Consider the following 19,452-nt stretch of genomic DNA (forward strand, 5'->3'; position numbering starts at 1 on the left):
TCTTCAAGGTATGGCTCTCTCAGAGGGATCAACTGTCATCACTGACATTTAAATATATTTTTTCACCTGCTTTTAAAATCAATGAGCTGCTACCAGGCAGATGTTTTATAGCTGATCGCACTGACATCGGACACAGAGATATGTGGAAATTCTTGGCCACGTTTACACATGTTCAAGGCAGTGTTTCTCATCAATGAAATGGTGAGTGACAATTTTATCTCCAATGCAGGTCCACAATCTTTTGATGATCTAATTATTTAATTATTATCTAAAAGCAACTTGAGCAGTCAGGAATATTGAAATATGTGATTTATCTCTTTATTAAACCATCCTGGGCTCTTCATTTATACAGTGCACTGCATATCAGTTCATAAAAGTAAATGCACTGAACAGCTGGCATGGAGACCAATTTGATCGATCTTTCCAAAGCCTTGTGCATAAAATCACAAAACGCTTCATTTATAAAAATACAGATGACAATGGAAGCCTGCCAAAATATATTACAGCTTAATATACAAATATATGAATGTACATTCAATAAATACAATATGAAGTATTCTTGAGATGTATTATGGCTATCATATAGGCCAGTCCATCACATATTACCAAGGCTTGCTTATGTTTATTTTCAGCAATTCTGCAATGTTTGACCTTTCAAATTAAGGGCACGTTGTAGACTGAGCTTACTCAGTGAGGTAAACCGTTGCAGATGAGACACTGTTAACCCATTCATGAAGTAATTGAGGAGCACCTAGCCATTACTGGAACATTTAAAAAAGTGGCCTCAGTTCAATTTCATGAAAAAATTACCAAAACTAAAAAATGCATATCTCTGTTGGACCGCAATCTCAGTGACCTTAACATCTAAGTGGCTGCAGGGGACAGAGAGCCTTTTAAAGTGACCAGTGAAACAATAACGCAATCAAAGAACAAGAAACGCTTCAAGAGATCAGATATATATAACACATAACTCATATTCAAAATATATATATACAGTATAATACTGATTAAAAAAAGTATTTACAAAGACCGTTGTGATTCTGCATTCAGTAGATAGTAAATACTTCTTTGGTCCCTGTTGATTGTTAGCAAATAGAGGTTAGGTAAAGACAAACTTTAGGGACAAAATGATTACTTTGCACATTTAAAAAATTTAAAAACAAAACAAAAAGATGTGCCTAAATTATGCCTTTCACTCTGAATCATTTATACAGTTACAATAATCCAAGTTCACATAGGCAAAGAAAACACACCAGTTCAGGGGTTCAAAATACATCAAAGTCAGTATTAGCAGTACATATAGGCTACAAAAGCATAAACAAATGATTACAAGGATATGCAGCAAAAGCTACTGAAGGTGTAAATTTGTCAAATGTGAGCACATCATCACAAAGAAACCTGTAACATTTTTCAGTAGCAGAATTTGAGGAGAGACAGGAGAGAGCTCACGTGTAGATTTCCAGCACTGTGGAGGAGGTTGTGTTGGTTGCACTGAGAGCTGAAGTCATGAGGCACAACAGGAAGAAAATCAGAAAAACGCAGCATTCAGTAAATGTCCAGGTACTTGCAAAGGCTCTCCCAGTGTTGCTGTGTGCTGTCTGTCTTTGGCTATGTATGTATAGATGGCTGATGTGCATGATGGGCGGGTGTTCGTGTGTGCAACTTCAAGCGCTGTTCTGGCCAAAAAGACTGCCCTGCATTCTCAGCTTGTGCATCCTGGAAAGAAGAAAAGACAACAGTGAATCAAATGTGATCAGAGGAGACAATGTATGGAGTCTGTAGTTAACTTGATTTTTTTTTAAATAGTTATTTTAAATAGCATAATTCAAATGTAAATGGAATCAGTCATTTTATCGATGATTTTGAAATGCATCAATGAATAACTGACAATAAATAACCACTAAAGAGTAATTATTATTCAGATGGGACACTCCAAGCTCCTTATAAAGGAAGCTTCTCTTCAACTTACAATTTCTCTTTACGGCTCATGTTGTCTTCTTTTGACTTGACAAAGACTCCATATTCTCCTCCCCTGACGAGGTCGACAAACTCTCCTTCCTTGGCACTGAAGATCACCCTGGAATCACACAGTAAAAAAAATTTAAAGTAAAACTGAAATGAAAAATAAAAAAGTCACCAGTCTGAAGTACATAAATGCCACTGGATCTATTCTAGTTTATTCCAGATGATCATATCTTTGTGGTGGTGACTAAGAACTTACTTGGACTGGGTCTCCCCAGACTTGATGCGCAGTTTGCGGATGTGGAACTTGCTGCTGCCCCACCAGTCTGACCAGCTGATGATTGCATCCTTCTCCCAGCGCAGCTTCACAATCATCAGGTCTCCAATGTCCACATCGGTGGTGATGAGGAAGGACAAAGTGGTGTTACCGTTCAGGACCGGCCTGCAGGGTGAAAGGAAGAACAATGTTCAAAGCTCAGCTGCTCAGATTGGACTGTCCTCTACATGGAACAATAAAGGCATACGTAGTATGTGTGTGATGTATGCAGCACGAGTGCCTTTATGGTCTTTATTTAGAGGCAGGATAAATGGAAACACTGTTGCTGACCATCTGTTTACTTTTTCTTGTAATCTCCACACCCATGTTTGTGTGTTTTTAAATTTCACATGATGGATGAAAATTTGCACTATTTAATGTACGTACAGGACGAAGGAAATGTCCTCCTTCTCTCCTTGGGTTCCATACAAAGAAATCTTCATTGGCTGCTCCGTGAAGCTCAGTTGGTCCTTGCTGAAGAAATGCACCTTCACTTGATAGTGGAAAACTAAGAGAGAAGAAACAGACAGCTGTACACTTTGGACACACTCTCTCACAGCTTGACGTGTTCCCAACAACTGGCCAACATCTCTCACAGCACTATTTAAAGGCAGTTTAATACTAGAAAAGCCCTTATGTAACCTTGATCTCTCTCTGTCTTCATGTGACAGTGCTGCATTTAAACACAGATCTGTGCTAAATCCCGGTTGGCTTCATTCACACACCCTCATATATATTCATTACTACAATAAATAGCCATTTACTAAACATACTCATCTTTCAACATGCATTTGAACATCCTTCACAAAATGTCTGACAAAAAGACTTCTGCCAAATTGTAATTCTTAAATAAACTTTTCCATTGCTAGTGTATCACATGCAGCGAGCGGTGTTGCATTACCTTAAACTAAAATACCCATGACCTCTTCTTCATGTGACCTCCTGAATACTTGCTACTTGTTGACCATGTCTGTCTGCATTAAGAGTTTCCCACTAACTGTACTGATACTGTATTATTATTCCAGCTCAAAGCAGTCACATCCACATTAAGTACATTAACAACAGTAGCTCATACACTGAGGATTACTCCAGTTAAGGTATGTGCATAAATTAACTCTCACTAATCCTCACTAAAGTACATAAACCCAGCCAGACATTTCTACAATAGTTCAATGTATTTCTTCTCTTTTCTTGCATTGTACAGAACACAAAACCTACAAATGCCTCTCTACATGTCCTTTTTTCCTGATGTTTACCTTTGTAAGGCATCATTTCACGGGTCTTGAGGTACATCTTGGTGCTGCGGGCCCTGCGGACCTTGTTGATGTTGTAGCCAAGCTTGTTGCAGCGGTTCTTTCTGCAGCTGAGGCACAGACCCTTGTTAAAGGCCTCTTTGGAGTTGCAGCGGTAGGCCATGCTCTGCTGCTGAGTGTTCAGCAGAGAGTCGATGAACAGGTGGATGGAGCGCTCGTGGGAACATTTGACGAGCTGGTCCATATCTGCAGCACACAGAGAGTACAGAAGGTGTAAAACCTCTGTGTCTTCTCTCAGATGATGTCATGCAACAGAGAAAATGTCTTCCTCATGTGTGGCTTTTAAGACTCTTGATATATCAGTGTCCGACTAAATGCTGACCCAGATCACATTTCTCACTTAGTTCTGTCTTGCTCAGTTAAAACACTTATACACATTATAACAACTGAGGGAGTGAACCAGCAAAACTTTCATCTCAAAGACTTTCATCTCCACACAAAACAGAACATGACTGTGACATACTGTGAATCTGTCTGTTATGACTGGAGGAAAACATATTATAATTGTAGCCCTGAAAGCTTTTATAGAGTCAAAGTGTCTGTTGACACCATGTTAACTTACACAAGGCCTATCTTGATGATTTACAACACTGTTGTTGCAAATTCTTCACTTTAATGTGGGCAGAGATGTGTATTTATAGTGCAGCGTGTCACACAGATGAGGTGGAGATGATTTTCTCCCTAAATCTGGCCTATAGCTCACTTAGACACAACTTACTGGCCAGTGGAGTCTAATAATAAGGGCAGATGCATGCCAACATGCAGGTATGAATCCAGGTCATCTAGTTGAAGTGTAGACTCCACCCTGACTGTACTTACTGCCACTGAGTAAGTGCTTGCAAACCACATCATCAACAGTATACAAATTGAAACCAAACCCAAAGCATCATCTTAAGCAGAAGTGCAGTGAAGAATGAATAGGAGTGAGTATTTTGAGTACATACTTTGGAGTCCCTTGATGCCTTCTAATGCGATACCCAGCAATGTATTCTGGATGTCGCAGCCCGGCTGGAAAGTGCCTCCATTGGGGTAAATGTCGATGTGGCCCACGGGTCTCTGGATGCCGATGCTGCGGTCCGGGGAGCCCCTGGTGTTGGTGTGCAGGACGTCCACAAACTGGGCGTCGTCTTTGGACAGAGTGTCCTGGTTGTCCGCATGCTCGAAAGTGGGACCAGCAGGATCCAGACCTAGAAAAAAGAGAGTGAGGCAAAGGTGGTGCTTTGGTTGTTTCACTTTTGGAAGAATTAGTTTGTACTGTGCACAGTTCTCCATAAAGAAAGAGTGTGTAGATAAAGACACACATACAGGCAGAAAGAAGTGTCTTTTGAATGATCACGTCTATGGACTGATCTACCAATAAAAGTGTACATTACAACTTTGGAGTATGTGTTTCATTTGGACTAATTTTTCCACGTGCAGCTCTGCAGAACCACTGAAGCTCAGAACAATGCAAAGCAGTGATTGTGGGTTCTTAATGGGCTCTTGCCTCAGATCACAGTAAACATACCGTTATTCTAAGCAGGTTAGGGAGATTTCAAAGTTGGATAAACTTCATATTGACAAATGGGGGGATTGGACCCACTAACTGACAGCGACTGGCTACACGCACACATTCAATACGGGCCCGGAAAAGAAATGGCCGACAGATCATATTTCAATGGTGCGCTGTGTTGCAGCAGGGCTGGAAAGAATAATGGCCATATATTACATTATGGTATGGTATGTTTGCATGCATGAATTCATTGGCTCAGAGACTAAATTTAGATTAACATATTAAAAGTGTCTATCAAATAAGCCAAAATGCTTATAGCTGAAGTACATTACATGTGGTCATAATTGGATTGATACACGTATAAGGAGGAGGCAACACACTGCGCTGATTAAGGCAGAATTCACCTTCAGTTAATCTTCTATTGTAATCAATCATAACAGACTAATCAAAAATAAAATAAACTGCTCTTACAGCCAATAATCAATTAAATATATATGTGCTCATAATGTTTACTGTAATCTAAGCAGATGATGATCTGTTGGTTAAGTTTATGTTCTCACCTGTGATCCTGCTGATTTTATGATCAGTGAGGTCTCCAGCGATTCCAGCCACATGTGCTCCCAGACTGTAACCCAGCAGATGAATCCTCTCCCAGGGCAACTGCAGCTCTTTCTGAAAGGGGGTAGGTGGATGAGATGTTCCAGAAGAACATGTTGACATGCCTCAAAAGAGTTTAGAGTGAATCCTGCAGACTTGCTGGAGGGATTAAAACAAATAGTAGGCTATCCATGGCAAAGCACTGCAGCACTCTGTTCAAGTCTTAACAGAGTCTGGGACATAATCCAAGACAAGGATTAATTTGTGTAATTTTATGCTTTGCCAAAAATTTTCAAGGTTTAAACTTGGAAGTCATGTAAACAAAGGACAAACAAATGAATACCCCTTTAGTCTCCACTAAATACTGAGCCTTGCACTGAGAGGCTGCTGTGAGCCACAGACAGGGCTATAAAACGCCTTTATAGGGCGTTTAAAATCATAACCAGTAGGCAAACATATCCGCAACAGCACCGCTGGGTACAAAAACATGATATCGTCAGCTACAAATTTGTCACAAATTCACCTGCTGCTCTAATTTCTTTGCGGTGATAATTTGATCACCCAAAGGCAGAAGGCCAAATCCACTTGTTAACAAAGAGGATGTGAGAAATATGATCCAGCTGGATACTGTTCAATGAAAACACTCACTTGTATCCAAGTAACAAACTTGGCGACGTCGCGGCCCACTAGTTTGGTGTAGGCTGCAGAGGTCGGGTAGTGCTGGTTGGCGCGGGTCAGCCAGTCCACCACGATCACATTGGCGCTGGGCTCACGCTCGTAGAGAGCAGACACCAGCTTGGGCACCCAGCTCTCGAACATCCCTGTTACCTATAATAACACACACACACACAAGAGCGCACACATTTCTGGGGTCAGCTGCAGTATAGCATAATTTATTCCTTCTGTGTCCTGGAGAGAAGCCAAGGAGCCATCAGGTTCAAATCTTGTTGCATGACTGGCTCTAAATCACATTATGGGAGGAGATGCATAGACTGTTTGCAGAGCTAACTCACTGCTCTCAGCCCGTTTGCTCTGAAATGTGTATTTATTGTTGTGTTTGTCACACAATACTGCACAGATGCTCATCAATTTGGATTTGGCTCAATATTTATGATCAGTTTGTTATTTCAACATTGCATTGGCGAGACTCAAACTCTGTCTATTGTATGTCCATGCAACATACCATTTTATAGCATTATTTCAACTGATATTTGTGAAATAATTTCACTACATCAGTATCTCAGAGCCAGTGGGGCATAAGAAGAAGAACTGTGCACATTACCTACATGCACATTACACAAATAGATACTTAACTAACAAATGAGGCACCCATAAGATAGACTAATCTAAGACTAATACAGAAATCTACGACACATGTGATTTTAATATGATTTTGCATGCTGATGACAACTTTACATAAAAGTCTGACATACCGTCCAGCCATGTATCACAATGAAGGTCTGTGTTTCTGAGTTGAATTCGCACTCCTTGATGGTTTCTGGCCTGCCGGCCACAATGTAGCACATGTCATCATCTGGGATGTCCCCTGTGCGCAGGGAGAACTTGGACACAATGTCAGTGTAGTCTGTGATCCATTCAGCAGTAGTTAGCAGGGGAGTAGCAGTGACTGTGGTGTTTACTGTTACAACACACACACAAACAGTATGCAGTCCATTATTAGATTATCATGGTATGACAGAAATGTAGTTTGCATGCACAATCAATGTTTCTGACAGGTACATTTCTAATTAATTAATTTATAATTATTACACCCTCCAGTTCTATGCATCCATACAACAATAAGGCAGCAATTTGAAGCACTGTGTCATCAAAAATCATTTACAGAAGACAAAATAAACACACTGAAATTAACAAACAACAAACTTTTTTATGCAAATTACAAAACCTTGTTGCTCTTCTCTTTTATATTAAGTGACCACTAATCTCACCAGTGTGTCTCAGTCAACCAGTAGAATCATAGAGCATGGCAGTGTCGCCCCCTTTTGTCTGCACTGTATTTCAACCAGCATTAATTGAATAAAACCTCAAAATATTGATATAATAATATATAATATAAAAAACCTGGATTTCCTAAATAAAAAAAAAACTCTAAACTAATTAGATTCTTTCAGTGAGTCCTGTTTTGTAATGTTTTTCAAAAATCAAATAAAGCTAAATGGTTTTAAGTGGAAGAATGTCATTAAAAAGGAGGTGATGTCTTTCTAATTAAACAATACATTTTTACATGTTAACCTCTATATTAATGAGATTTAATTTGAATTTAAAATACTAAAATACTTTTTCTACTGTTAATGTTTCCTTTTCCCTCTTTTCTTTCATCAGACAAAAGGCCTGTAGCAACAGCTTTTCTTCATGCGCACATGGACATGAATGGTATGAAATGGGATGCAGACCTGCAGACCTGAGCTCTGAAAGCGTTTCACGGGGTTACTCCCGGTCAACACGGAAACGCACACGTTAATTTACCTGCTTCCCGCATATGTTTACTTCATTAGAATGAATCATGAAAATAATATCCTGCCAAATAAGTTATCACAAGGCGAACATACTGATAGGTCGGTCTTACCAAACACAGTGGTGGTGGGTTCAGGGTCAGAAGAAAAAGTTGCAAAGATTTTTCCCAAAATTATCCAAACTGTTAAAAAACAGATATTTTCTTTTCCCATATTATTGAGAATTTTTTTACTAAAAATATCCTGAATGAAAAGTTCTCTGGATGTCGGTCGACCAGTTTTGTATCCAATCGTGTATTTTAAAACACAGAGGACCGGATAGAAAGTGGTGTGGCGTGGCGGTTTACAAGTAAAGTTTCTTATGGTCTGTCACAGATGCCGCTACAAGTCATCTTTATGTGTGGCTCATTTGAATATTCAAACATGATTGGCTGGAAGTTAGGGGGCGGAGTTTAAACTTTGTACCAGCTCATCATTCACAACCCTCTCCACAGAAAGAGGTGAGCCATCGCAGCGCACTGGACTCATTTAAACGGAATCATTAGTGTCAGTTATCAGCTATCACTTAGGTTGTTGGTCATTTATAAGAAAGTACAGGAAAATTGCCTCAGACTTTAGGCTAAAATGTATTTTTATGAATATGAATCTTGTATTTTTTTCATCATTCATATTAAGCTGTTGAAAAAGACAAAAAGAAGAAAGAATTTATATGGGGAAATATTTGACCTTTAAGCCAATAATGTACAAGTGCAAGCAAAAGTATGCAAGTATTATCAGCAATATGTACTTAAAGTATCACCATTAAATCAGTAATCAATGCAGAAAGATGGTCCCTGTTAGTGATATATTAAACCCTTTTGCGGCACTTGGGGGCAACGGAAAAGATCAAAAACTCCAGCGAAATCAAAGACACATGGAGGATGATAACAGGCATGAGAGAAATGTTTCTGAGCCCATGTGTCGGAGTTTTATGATGATTTTAATGCCACACACCTGCGTGCGAATATTTTACATTTCTGTTATCTCTCTAAACTTCGGGCAATAAAAACAGACTGACTTCTAGCCTAGATATTTTTCCATCACAATATTATTGTACAGTATGTTCTCTGATGTCAGCACCCTAATACCACATAATGTTTGATAGGAAAGGATAAAGTTTCCATGTTTTTAAACGTGATATACATTCGTCTTTCAGAGAATCAGTTCTGTGTGAGATACTATGTTGTTTAATCTACAGAAATATTATTCTTCTAAAACCGGATTTGAGATTTGGATTAAGATATCACATGTGGAGCGTGACTCCGAGGAAAGGCCCAGTTGTTTATTGTGTTCCCTTGAAAAAAAATGAGCCACAGACACCCTAAGGATACTTTCTATTGTCCAAGAAAGGTCTCCCCTGTAAAGACTTCACTACTACTTTTTAACCTACAAAGTGATGTTACTTATTTTGGGGGGACAATTAGACCCCAGAGAGGGCTAACTACCTGTTTGATCTCTTATGAACAAACTCCAATATCATAAATCCAAATAGACTTTTTGGGGATTTGGGAGGGGTAGTGCTGCGTAAAAAGTGCTGTCAGAATCACAGATAGATAACTATTGTTTTTAACCATGTTTTACAGCTGGAGTCTCTGAGACCCCAAACAGAAGTAAAGTGACATTTTCTGCAGCAGACTTCTGAAACATCATCAGGTTTATAAGCAATTCTCATAAAATTAGGGAAAGTCATGAAATCTCAAGGTGATACACCAATGAGCTGTTAAATAAGTTTGAATGAATACAAAAAATTAGAAAAAACTGATTCTTTTTCCTTCATGAAAGACCAACATTTTCTGCAAGATTGAACCGTCCTCAGTAATCAACTGCTGCTCTATATTTTTTTATCTTACATGTTCCAGTATATGTATGCCTTTGTATGTTTAGGTGTGTTTGTATGTATGTGTTTGCCAGTGATTGTTGGGAAGGTGATGCTTAAAGCCAGACCAACAGGCCCAAACCAATGATTAGAGAGAAGAGCAACGCCTATCCTCTAGTCTGTGATCTCAGTCAATCTCTACATTCACTGCGCTTACTTGATCCACAGGGAGGCCCGCAGTGATAAACGACAGGGCAGAAATGTCATATCCTGCATGAGACACACCCATGCACCATCATCCAAATTATGTTTAGCTTCATGAAAAGGGAGTTTTATCACAGGATCTGCAGAATAAATCTGACTTGTGGTGTTTTGGCCTGTATACAGATCTGATATGTCATTCAGTCCATTTGATCTCCAATTAGTTTGGCATTTTACCCTGAGACCTGCTGAGGAAATGAAAAGATCACTGCAAAGAGAATATAGCATTTCCTACTGGAGAGGAATTCCTTCACTTTCCTGCTGCTGCTTTATCTCCTGTTTCCTTGCCAACCTAAAAGGCTGCACATGTATTTCACATTCTTCAGCTGCAGTCTCCGAAAGTGCAGAGCAATGTTGAGCCACGCAGACTACTTCATAGATCTGCTGAATGTTTAAGGTGGTGTTTTGAAACTGATTGCAAATATTTAAATTTGTTATAAATACACTTTCATCTGTGTTTCCTTATATGTCTCTTTTATTTCTCCAGTATATACATGTGTTTACAGGTGAAGTCTGCGCAGGTGAAGTCACAGGTGTAACTTAAATACCAAATAACAACAACATACAGTTAGTCATGCTCACACAAAATCTCTGAAAGCGAGACATAAACCTCATAAACATGTGTTTAAGCAGCCTGTTGGTGAAATCCTCAACATAACCATCCATTCTGATGACTCACTGAGAAGGCTGATTCTGGGAAAAAGGAAAACAGGGATTCGGTTTTACAGAACGATGCAGCATAAATATGTTGAATGTTTCCACTCTCTTCATTGGCTTTACTGTCCAGACACTTCAGGAGATGAAAAGCCCTTCATGAATTTTTGCTGAGGCCGTGAAGTCAACTGGAGAGTAAATAATGTCAAAGAAAAAAGCTCCTCATGAATCATGGTTTCATCAATCACGAGGTTAATTTCACTTGTGGAATGAAAGGTAAAGAGAAAGCTCTAATTAGCCAATACCAGAGGGGATATTAGCTGTAATTGTCCATTCAGAAATCCATTAGAGGAGGGAAAAGAATTGCTTGGAAAGTAAGGCTCCTCAGCGGGAATTTAGTCTTTTACGAGTCTCCTACTAAAGACACAGTAAGGTTATAAAAGAGCAGCAGAAAGACTTGAGAAGGAGACGTGTGTGTGAGGAAGGCAGTATTTTGTTCCTCTATTCAAGGGTGACATGAAAAGGTTGTGTTATACACTCCTGTTGGCAGTTTAACGACAAATCTAATTGATGCATGAATTCCGTGTGAGGATATGTGTGTGTTTGTGTGTGTGTGTGTGTGTGTACATGCACAGGAAGTTTGGGTGTTTATATCTAACATACACTGAGCGTGCCTCTTGTTTGTATCCACTGTTCACTGTGTGTGCCCCTTTTACAAACCTTTCAGCCCTCACTTTACCTGTAAGTGAACCAGCAAGACAACAAACACAAAGCTTCGCAAGAGGGAAATAATCTACAATACTCCTCTTGGGAAATCAAGCTGCGTCAAAATGGAGAGTTTAAGAGATCATAGATTATGGTTAGAGATCATCAGCAAAGACCAATGTATGCCGAATGCAACATGTACAGAAATGTCCAAACTAACCACTGTTTGTTTGGTTTATTGGACGTGCATGAGTCTTGAATCATTTTTCAAGCAGATAAAATTACTTCCGTGGTCCCGCAGTGAGACATTTTGTTTTTTGCAGAGATGATGATGAGATCAGTATGAAGCCAGAAACATCGGCCTTCACTTAGACTATATCATGTTTGACATACATATAAAAATATATTTAGATATATATGAAACCTAAGTCCGTGTACAGATGTCAAACCCCAAGACGGCACTGTCACATAGCATGAGGACATTTTTGTCAGCTAGTTAGATAAGGCATTGTGGGTAATGCAGGCACCAGGTTTTGGCAAGGAAGAAGAATGCATGGACTAAAAAAGATACATAAGATATCTCTGGTTCTGCTGCATCAATTTTTATCTCTTTTTTTCAAACTGTCCATCATGAGTCTGACAGTGTTATAGGAGTGCAATGCTAAATTGGTGGAGTCCGGTTCAGAAACCAAACCCCAAGACAGGCACTGTTACATAGCGTGAGGACATTTTTGTTTGCCAGTTAGATAAGGCATGTGCATGTGAATACACCTGCAGCATGTGTGCAGTGTGTGCAGAGGAATAAGCATGAATAGCAACTACGTGTTCAATGTCAGATTGCACACACATGCACGCACACACAGAGGAACATATGGGTTGGAGACTGTACATCTGTTGCTGTGTGTCCTCTGTAAGTCTGGTCATACAGAGTCTCAACTGTCCTTTACACACTGTGTCCAGTACATGTTTTCAATTTCATGCCTATATATTACATAAGCGCTTTTGCACGTGTATTGGTGGTTTTATCTGAAGTTATGAGTGGAATGCAGCAGATCAGAAGCTTGAATGAGTCCTATGTTCAGCCCATGAAGGCACCTGGTCATGCTAGTGTAAAAGGAGACTTGGGTTGCTGTGCATGCAGCAGTCAGCACCAGTCTGGTCAGACCGGACTTTCTCAACTTACTGATGTCCCAACTCAGGAGAAAGAAGACATTTCATAACTTTGATTTCAACTGCTCCAGAAGATGCCAGCATCTGGCCTGGCAGCGGTGAGAAGGGGTTGCACATGTGGAATTAGGCAGCGCAATGTTCATTTCAATTCCTGTTGACTTATTAATTGTTAAATTTCTTTGCAACCTAATCTTATCTGAGAATAAACTCATAAACAGTATGAAATCGTTAATTAAGTCGTGTTTTGTTCCTTGTGCAACTAGACAAAATTAAAGGCTCAGAGGACCATCAAAGATTATTATATTTAGGTCAGAAACAACTCAGACAAGAACATTTGGTGACAGACTTTGCTCACAATGTTTAGCCCCAGATGACAGAAACCTCATGTCTGACTCTCCACTTGTTTCTCTCCTTAATGAGGTCTTGGACTGTGAGGACCCAGCTTGGCTCAAGTTTGGCCTTCACTCTCTTTTCATCAGTCTGGCTGCTTGATGTCTTTGGCAGCCAGGAAACAGAGTTTGCATCATTCCTATCATGCCGCTGCCCAGCAGCCTGATACAAAGTCTGAGTTTTCTGCATGCATGATTTCTCGGGATCACAGTTCTGGCTGCAGACCTCCACCAGATGAAGGATTTGTCCCATCGTCCATCTTGTCCTGTTGTTGCTTATTGTGAAATATCTGTCTATCATCTGTCTAAATCCCTCATACCGCTTCCTGGTCATCTGCGTTTGGGTCCACATACCACACCACATAGAACAGACTGATCCGACCAATCATGGACCCAGCAAACCTTTCCAAGGAAGCGGACCAGTTGGTCCGTGATTTGATGTGCTTAAAGGACATGTGGGGGGGGAATAAGCGACGAGTCCCACAGAGAGGCAATCAAATGTCGGGTAGAAACAAAATTTTCGACATTGCCTGGGCGGAGGGACGCCATCCCTGAGTGGCTCACGGACTACCTGCATATCCAGACACCCCAGCCTGCAACCCTGCCACCCTGCTAGCCCTTTATCAGTCAGACTTGGTTACCTGAGCCTGAAATCTGCCTGTCCCGAACCGGTCCCAGTTCCAAACCCATACCTAGGCACCCACCTGGCTCTCGGTGGTCCTCGCAGTTATCAGCCTGCACCCCGGCCTGCCAGCCATCGGCCTGCTGGTCCCCAGCTCATATCCCTGCATGCTTACCTCCTGTGTGATAGTCTCCAGTCAGCATCTCAAGGGGTACCTCAGTCTGTTGCTGTCTTGGTGCCTTCTGGGAAACCCCCCAGGAGGAAGCGTGGCTCCCACAGCTGGTCTCCTGCACCGCTGCTCGCCTGCTCCGCGGCGATAATCACTCGCTGCTGGATCGCAGCAGCCCCTTGTCCCAGGACTCTCCTCTGGATCGCAGCAGCCTCCTGGACTCCCTACTGGACCGCAGCAGCAACAACCCCTCGTCTCTGCTGGATCACAGCCGCCTCCTGCCCCGGTTGGACCACAGCATGCCGCTGAACCGTCTGCTGGGTCGCAGTGCAGGTGAGCAGCTGGGCAGGCGGGCAGCTGTGTGAGCCATGCTTCCTCCCGGGGGGGTTTCCCAGAAGGCGTCAAGACAGCAACGTTCATCTGCATTTGGGTCCACATACCACACAACATGACATAAGTTGCCTCAAGTGATGTCACTTGAGAGAGCGTGTGGAGTCGAAGACGTGAGCTCAAGAATACATGAGCCACTAGCAAAACACACCCAAATTTCCGGCCAAAATGATGTTGTGACCAAAATGTTGTTGTGGGTAATGTAGGCGCCAGGTTTTGACAAGGAAGAAAAATATGTGGAATAAAAATGTTTTTGTTAAACATTGTGAGTCTGACAATGATATAGAAATTGCTAAATTGGAGCCATTTTTCTTTAGCAGAGCTTTATACTGCATTTTTCTGTGGCTCATAACACTGAAGCTTTGCAGACCACCTTCTCCTCTCTGCAGGTCAAGCTGTTGCTCTAAGCTTCAGTTCTGTTGAAACATAATAAAGATGTTGTCTCAGCTTTGTTTTCCCTCAGCTGTTCAAGGAAGCACTTGGTGGATCCACCTGTGGGGGTCTAAGGTGTGGTGCCCTGCAGACAAACATACAGAGGAGCTTATGCACATGAGCATAACACCAATGCAAACATGTAACACAAACATTACAACCCTGCCTCTGCTGACACTGACTCAGAGACGTGAACTACTCAGAGCAATGAAACACTACAGACGATCTTACTGAAAACCTGTTGTGTGATATGATGTGAATGCCATCACGTTTGTCTGTTTCTCACATGCAGGACATAGGTGTGGCTCTGGCATCTGCTGTAGTCATAGCATTACCTGCTATGCCTCCACATATCATCATGAAGGAAGAGAGAAACCTTGTTTGTGAAATGAGAAAAGAGAGAGTACAGCTAAATTTATTACAGTTTGTAAAGTCTACAGCCAGTTTGTAAAGTCTACAGCCAGTCAGGGTAGATAAGAGCCAAATGGGAAATCCATCTTGTGATTGGCAGTCAATCAGCAGGTCATAAACCCAAATGAATAAACTTCTATAAAGATGCACAGCGCACATAATGCATTGAAGTGGCCCATTACAGTCTGGTTTTAACAGTTTAATCCTCATTGTAGAACCCTTCTGTGATATATGTGCTGCTTTAATTTAAGGAAAATGTCCCTACAGACTAAAGATTTCAACAATTGAAACAAATTAAAGCTGTGATTACCTCTGTTATTGATTTACTAAAACACCTCTGCTACATATTTGCAGCTGCAGGCAAGGAGCTTGTGTTTCAGTGTAATAGATTTAGATGTAGAAATAGGGAGGAAGAAAGAAAGAGGAGAGAGACACAACAGACACAGAAACATGGAGGACACTTCAGTTAGACGGTTCATCAGAACAGACATCAGAGAAAATAAACTCAGTTACCTTCCAAAGGCCAGGAATCTGGGTAAATGATGTTGCACAGCATGGGGGTGACACCGAGGATCAGTGGTGTGTGTGTGTGCATTCCTTCTACATTGACCTCAGTGTGGGTGCCTGCATACACATATTTCTGCCTTTAAGTGTGTCCACGTGAAGTGTCTGCGGCCTTATCTAGCTCAGCCTCTGTGTGCTTCTCTCCCCAGTGGTCGCAGTTATGTTCATTTAAGCTGTTCGTTCCACATCTGATGGACTATCTGCGGTGGTGGAGCGGTCAGTCGGGCGAGAGGAGAAAAGAGGCGAGACAGCCGCAGGGACACTGGTACATGTCCTGATTTCATCCCCAACATCCTCTCACCCACAAGTCAATGTCTCCATTTTTGTTTCACCTCTGCTATGTAGCACTGCTGTCATCCATGCAGTGAGTGCAACCTTCAGTCCTCACAGTTGCTTTTAATGTTGTAAATGTTGCTATTCCAGCTGATTCTACAGTTGCACTAACTGTCAGTTAATCTGAATAATAACATCTACTTCTAAAATATAAATATAAATAACCAGTTCTTCTATTTGTGATTATATGTCTCCCTCTAGTGGACAAAAAGAAATTGACAGCAGAAAATTGGGAGAATCTGAGCATCAAGGTGTGTAGAATTGATATGATGATAGGGGTCACCTGTATTGCCACAAAATCTATAATAACATTTTATTGGCCAAAACAAATTGTTTGGGTACAACTGCAAAATAAGTAAATATATAAAATATGCAAGAAGTATGCAAAAAATGTCTTTATTAACCATATTTGGCAGTGAAGACAGGAACAAATGCACCCAGGAACATAAGGAAACAACAAGGGAACTGCATTTTTTATTTAATGGGAACCTTCAAATACACCAAAAATTGTCATTGTATAAAGTAATAATATAAGCTATTATAAGTACCTGCATCCATTGCCAATCCTCATGTTAACCACAGACAGCATTCTGCATCTCATTTGACTGAAACCTCTCTCAGCACAGAAATCAGTCTCCAGTCTATATTTATCAGCATGAACGAGTTTTTCACAAAGCTCACAATAATTGGCTCCTGATCATGTCATCAAAACCCTCAAGACGCTCCACTGACAATAAACCTCAAGTTTGACTTTGAGACCACAGCAATAGCACTAAAACTTAATTAAGTTAATTAAGTTAATTATGGAAAGCCAAGTGGACCATAAACATCTCAGAAATGTAGTGTACCATCCAACAGACACATTACAAAAACCCCTGCCGAGGCTACATTGAACCCCTCTGCAGGCGAGGCTGCAGTCGTCACCTGGGCGAGGCTACAATTCTTACCTTGGCAGGCTATAATTCAGGGTTCAGTGTTAACTTTTTTTTCACTTGCCCAGTCGGGTAAGTGGGTCAGAAATCTACTCAACCGAAGTCAATTTTTACTTGTCCCTATACAAATTGTTTTATTTATTTGCAGTTATCAAATAACATCAAAAACTCAAGTTAATTGTCATGTTTAATCTTTATAAATAAAGTAATCAGAACAAGGACACAGTGTGTCATAGATGCAAAGACAGTGAGTGATGGAGACAGTGAGTGTTTATTATTTCAGCTAGCAATGTGCTCAAAAAAGCTTTAAATCTGTACTTTCTGCTGTGGGATTCCTTTATTTTTGAAAATACACACAATCATAAATGTGTCTAATTTAATACTATTACACAGTTATGAACATATGAACACTAGCCAAATAAACTTCTCTTTGCCATATTTGTTGTTAAAAAAAAGTTTTAAAGAATATTTTATGGCATGTTGCCTTTATTGGATAGTTGTCAGGGTAGAGTGACAGGAAGTATCAAGAGAAAGAGATGTTAATGACACTGGACCAAGGTCCCTAGTCAGATTAATACTGGCTATAACAAGGTGCCCCATGGGAGATATTTTTATTGACTCCCAGAAAAAAAGAAGATAGGCTTTATGTAGCCTTGTCTGTCTATATATATATACATATTTTTTAAAAATCCCCCTCTCACCCCCCGTGGGATGGTATGTGTCATCCTCAAGCTCGGGTCCTCTACCAGAGGCTTTGGAGTGTGAGGGTTCTGCACAGTATCTTAGTTGTTCCTAGGACTGCACTCTTCTGGACAGAGACTTCAGATGTTGTACCTGGAATCTGCTGGAGCCACTCCAGTTTGGGGGTCACAGCCCCCAGTGCTCAGATTACCTCTGGCGCCACTGTTGCTTTTACTCTCCACATCTTTTCTAGCTCCTCTTTCAGCCCTTGGTATTTTTCAAGCTTCTTGTATTCCTTCTTCTTGATGTTGCTGTCGCTTGGGATTGCTACATCTATCACCACTGCCTTCTTCTGTTGTTTGTCGATCAACATGATGTCTAGTTGGTTAGCCATTACCAGTTTTTTGGTCTGGATCTGGAAGTCCCACAGGATCCTTAGGTGTCTTCCATTTTGACCTTGGGACTTCCAGCCCATAATCATGGCTGCTGTTCCTGTACAGTATGCCAGCCACTTGGTTATGGCGTTGTCTGTCCGTGGTACATGCCGTGCAGGGGCTTGTCTCTCTGTGATGGTTCATTCTCCTCCTCATCCTCGGGTTTCTGCTGCCGTAGGTATTCACTTAGCCATTTGTCATTGGGGGCCATCTTCCTGATGTACTCCTGGATCTTTGTTGTTTCATCCTGTACAGTGGTTATGACACTCACTGGTCATCGGCCTCCCTTGTTCTGCTTAGTGTACAGTCTCAGGGTGCTGTACACTAAGCAGAACAAGGGAGGCCGAGGATGATCAAACTGGACTATCTAAGGAAGTAAAAGTTGTAACAAGATTTCCGTAGGTGAACCTGCAGAAGGATCATCACTGGTCATTCACAGCTTCTGGACATAGATAGAGATAGATATAGATATAGATATATATATATACACAGATAGCTCAAAGTGAGAGTGTGATCTTTGGTAATGGTGAATGGGGGTTTGATTCCCACATTGGGCAGTTATTTTTTAATTACAGTCTCAGAAGGTGACAATTGTAGCCTCGGCAGGCATTTTTGTAACGTGCCTTTTGGATGGTCCACTTGACTTTCCATAGTTAATATGAAGCTCAAATTAACATCCAAGCGTTTACAGCCTGATGTGTACTTCCCCAGTAATATACTATGAGTCATCCTTTGTGCTTCATGACACGAGCTACAGTGTGTTGAAGGAGGAAAGTTATCTGTGGAAAGAGAGAAACTCCATTTGTAGAAAATCAACTTGGAGCCAGTAATAGATAAGTACCAAGGAAGTTGGAGTGAAGAAGGAGCTATATCTGGAAATCACATCTAAGCCAACACACCTCGACTCATGATGTACGAGTGTGGACTACAGAGGTCAAAATGGCATCCATGGCAATGAAACATGCAATATGTTCTGTAATCCTGGATCATGGGCTATTCTGCAATGAGCTGTTACATGCAACACTGACACTTACTGCGGTGAGTGTCAAGACATCGTTGGACTCCAACCAGTTGTCCCAGGCCACCCACAGGGTTTGCGATTGCAGCCACTAGCTTCTCACCTCATTTCTTCAGTCTGTGCTGGAGGTCTACAAGCCATGTAAAATATTTCCATCCTCACTGGACTTCAAGTTGAGTAACACTGCCTCTGACATTTGGAAAAGTTTCAGGGCACCAAAACAGCAGTCTTAGTGCAAATACCCACTGTGTGTTATAGGAAAAGTTAACAGAATTATA

General features: G+C 41.0%; 1 protein-coding gene across 1 annotated transcript; it reads right to left on the minus strand.

The window, feature by feature from the left end:
• Positions 1 to 294: 294 nt before the first annotated feature.
• Positions 295 to 8,532, minus strand: lpl (lipoprotein lipase). The gene is made up of 10 exons (XM_044199514.1): positions 8,268 to 8,532; positions 7,114 to 7,319; positions 6,329 to 6,508; positions 5,644 to 5,755; positions 4,536 to 4,778; positions 3,535 to 3,777; positions 2,666 to 2,786; positions 2,222 to 2,404; positions 1,970 to 2,077; positions 295 to 1,716 (listed from the first exon to the last, which is right to left on the minus strand). Exons 1-10 carry the CDS (start codon positions 8,365 to 8,367, stop codon positions 1,665 to 1,667), a joined length of 1,548 nt encoding a protein of 515 aa, XP_044055449.1. The 5' UTR covers positions 8,368 to 8,532; the 3' UTR covers positions 295 to 1,664.
• Positions 8,533 to 19,452: the final 10,920 nt, after the last annotated feature.

This window comes from Siniperca chuatsi, linkage group LG6, assembly GCF_020085105.1.
Source record: "Siniperca chuatsi isolate FFG_IHB_CAS linkage group LG6, ASM2008510v1, whole genome shotgun sequence".
Classification (NCBI taxonomy): Eukaryota; Metazoa; Chordata; class Actinopteri; order Centrarchiformes; family Sinipercidae; genus Siniperca; species Siniperca chuatsi.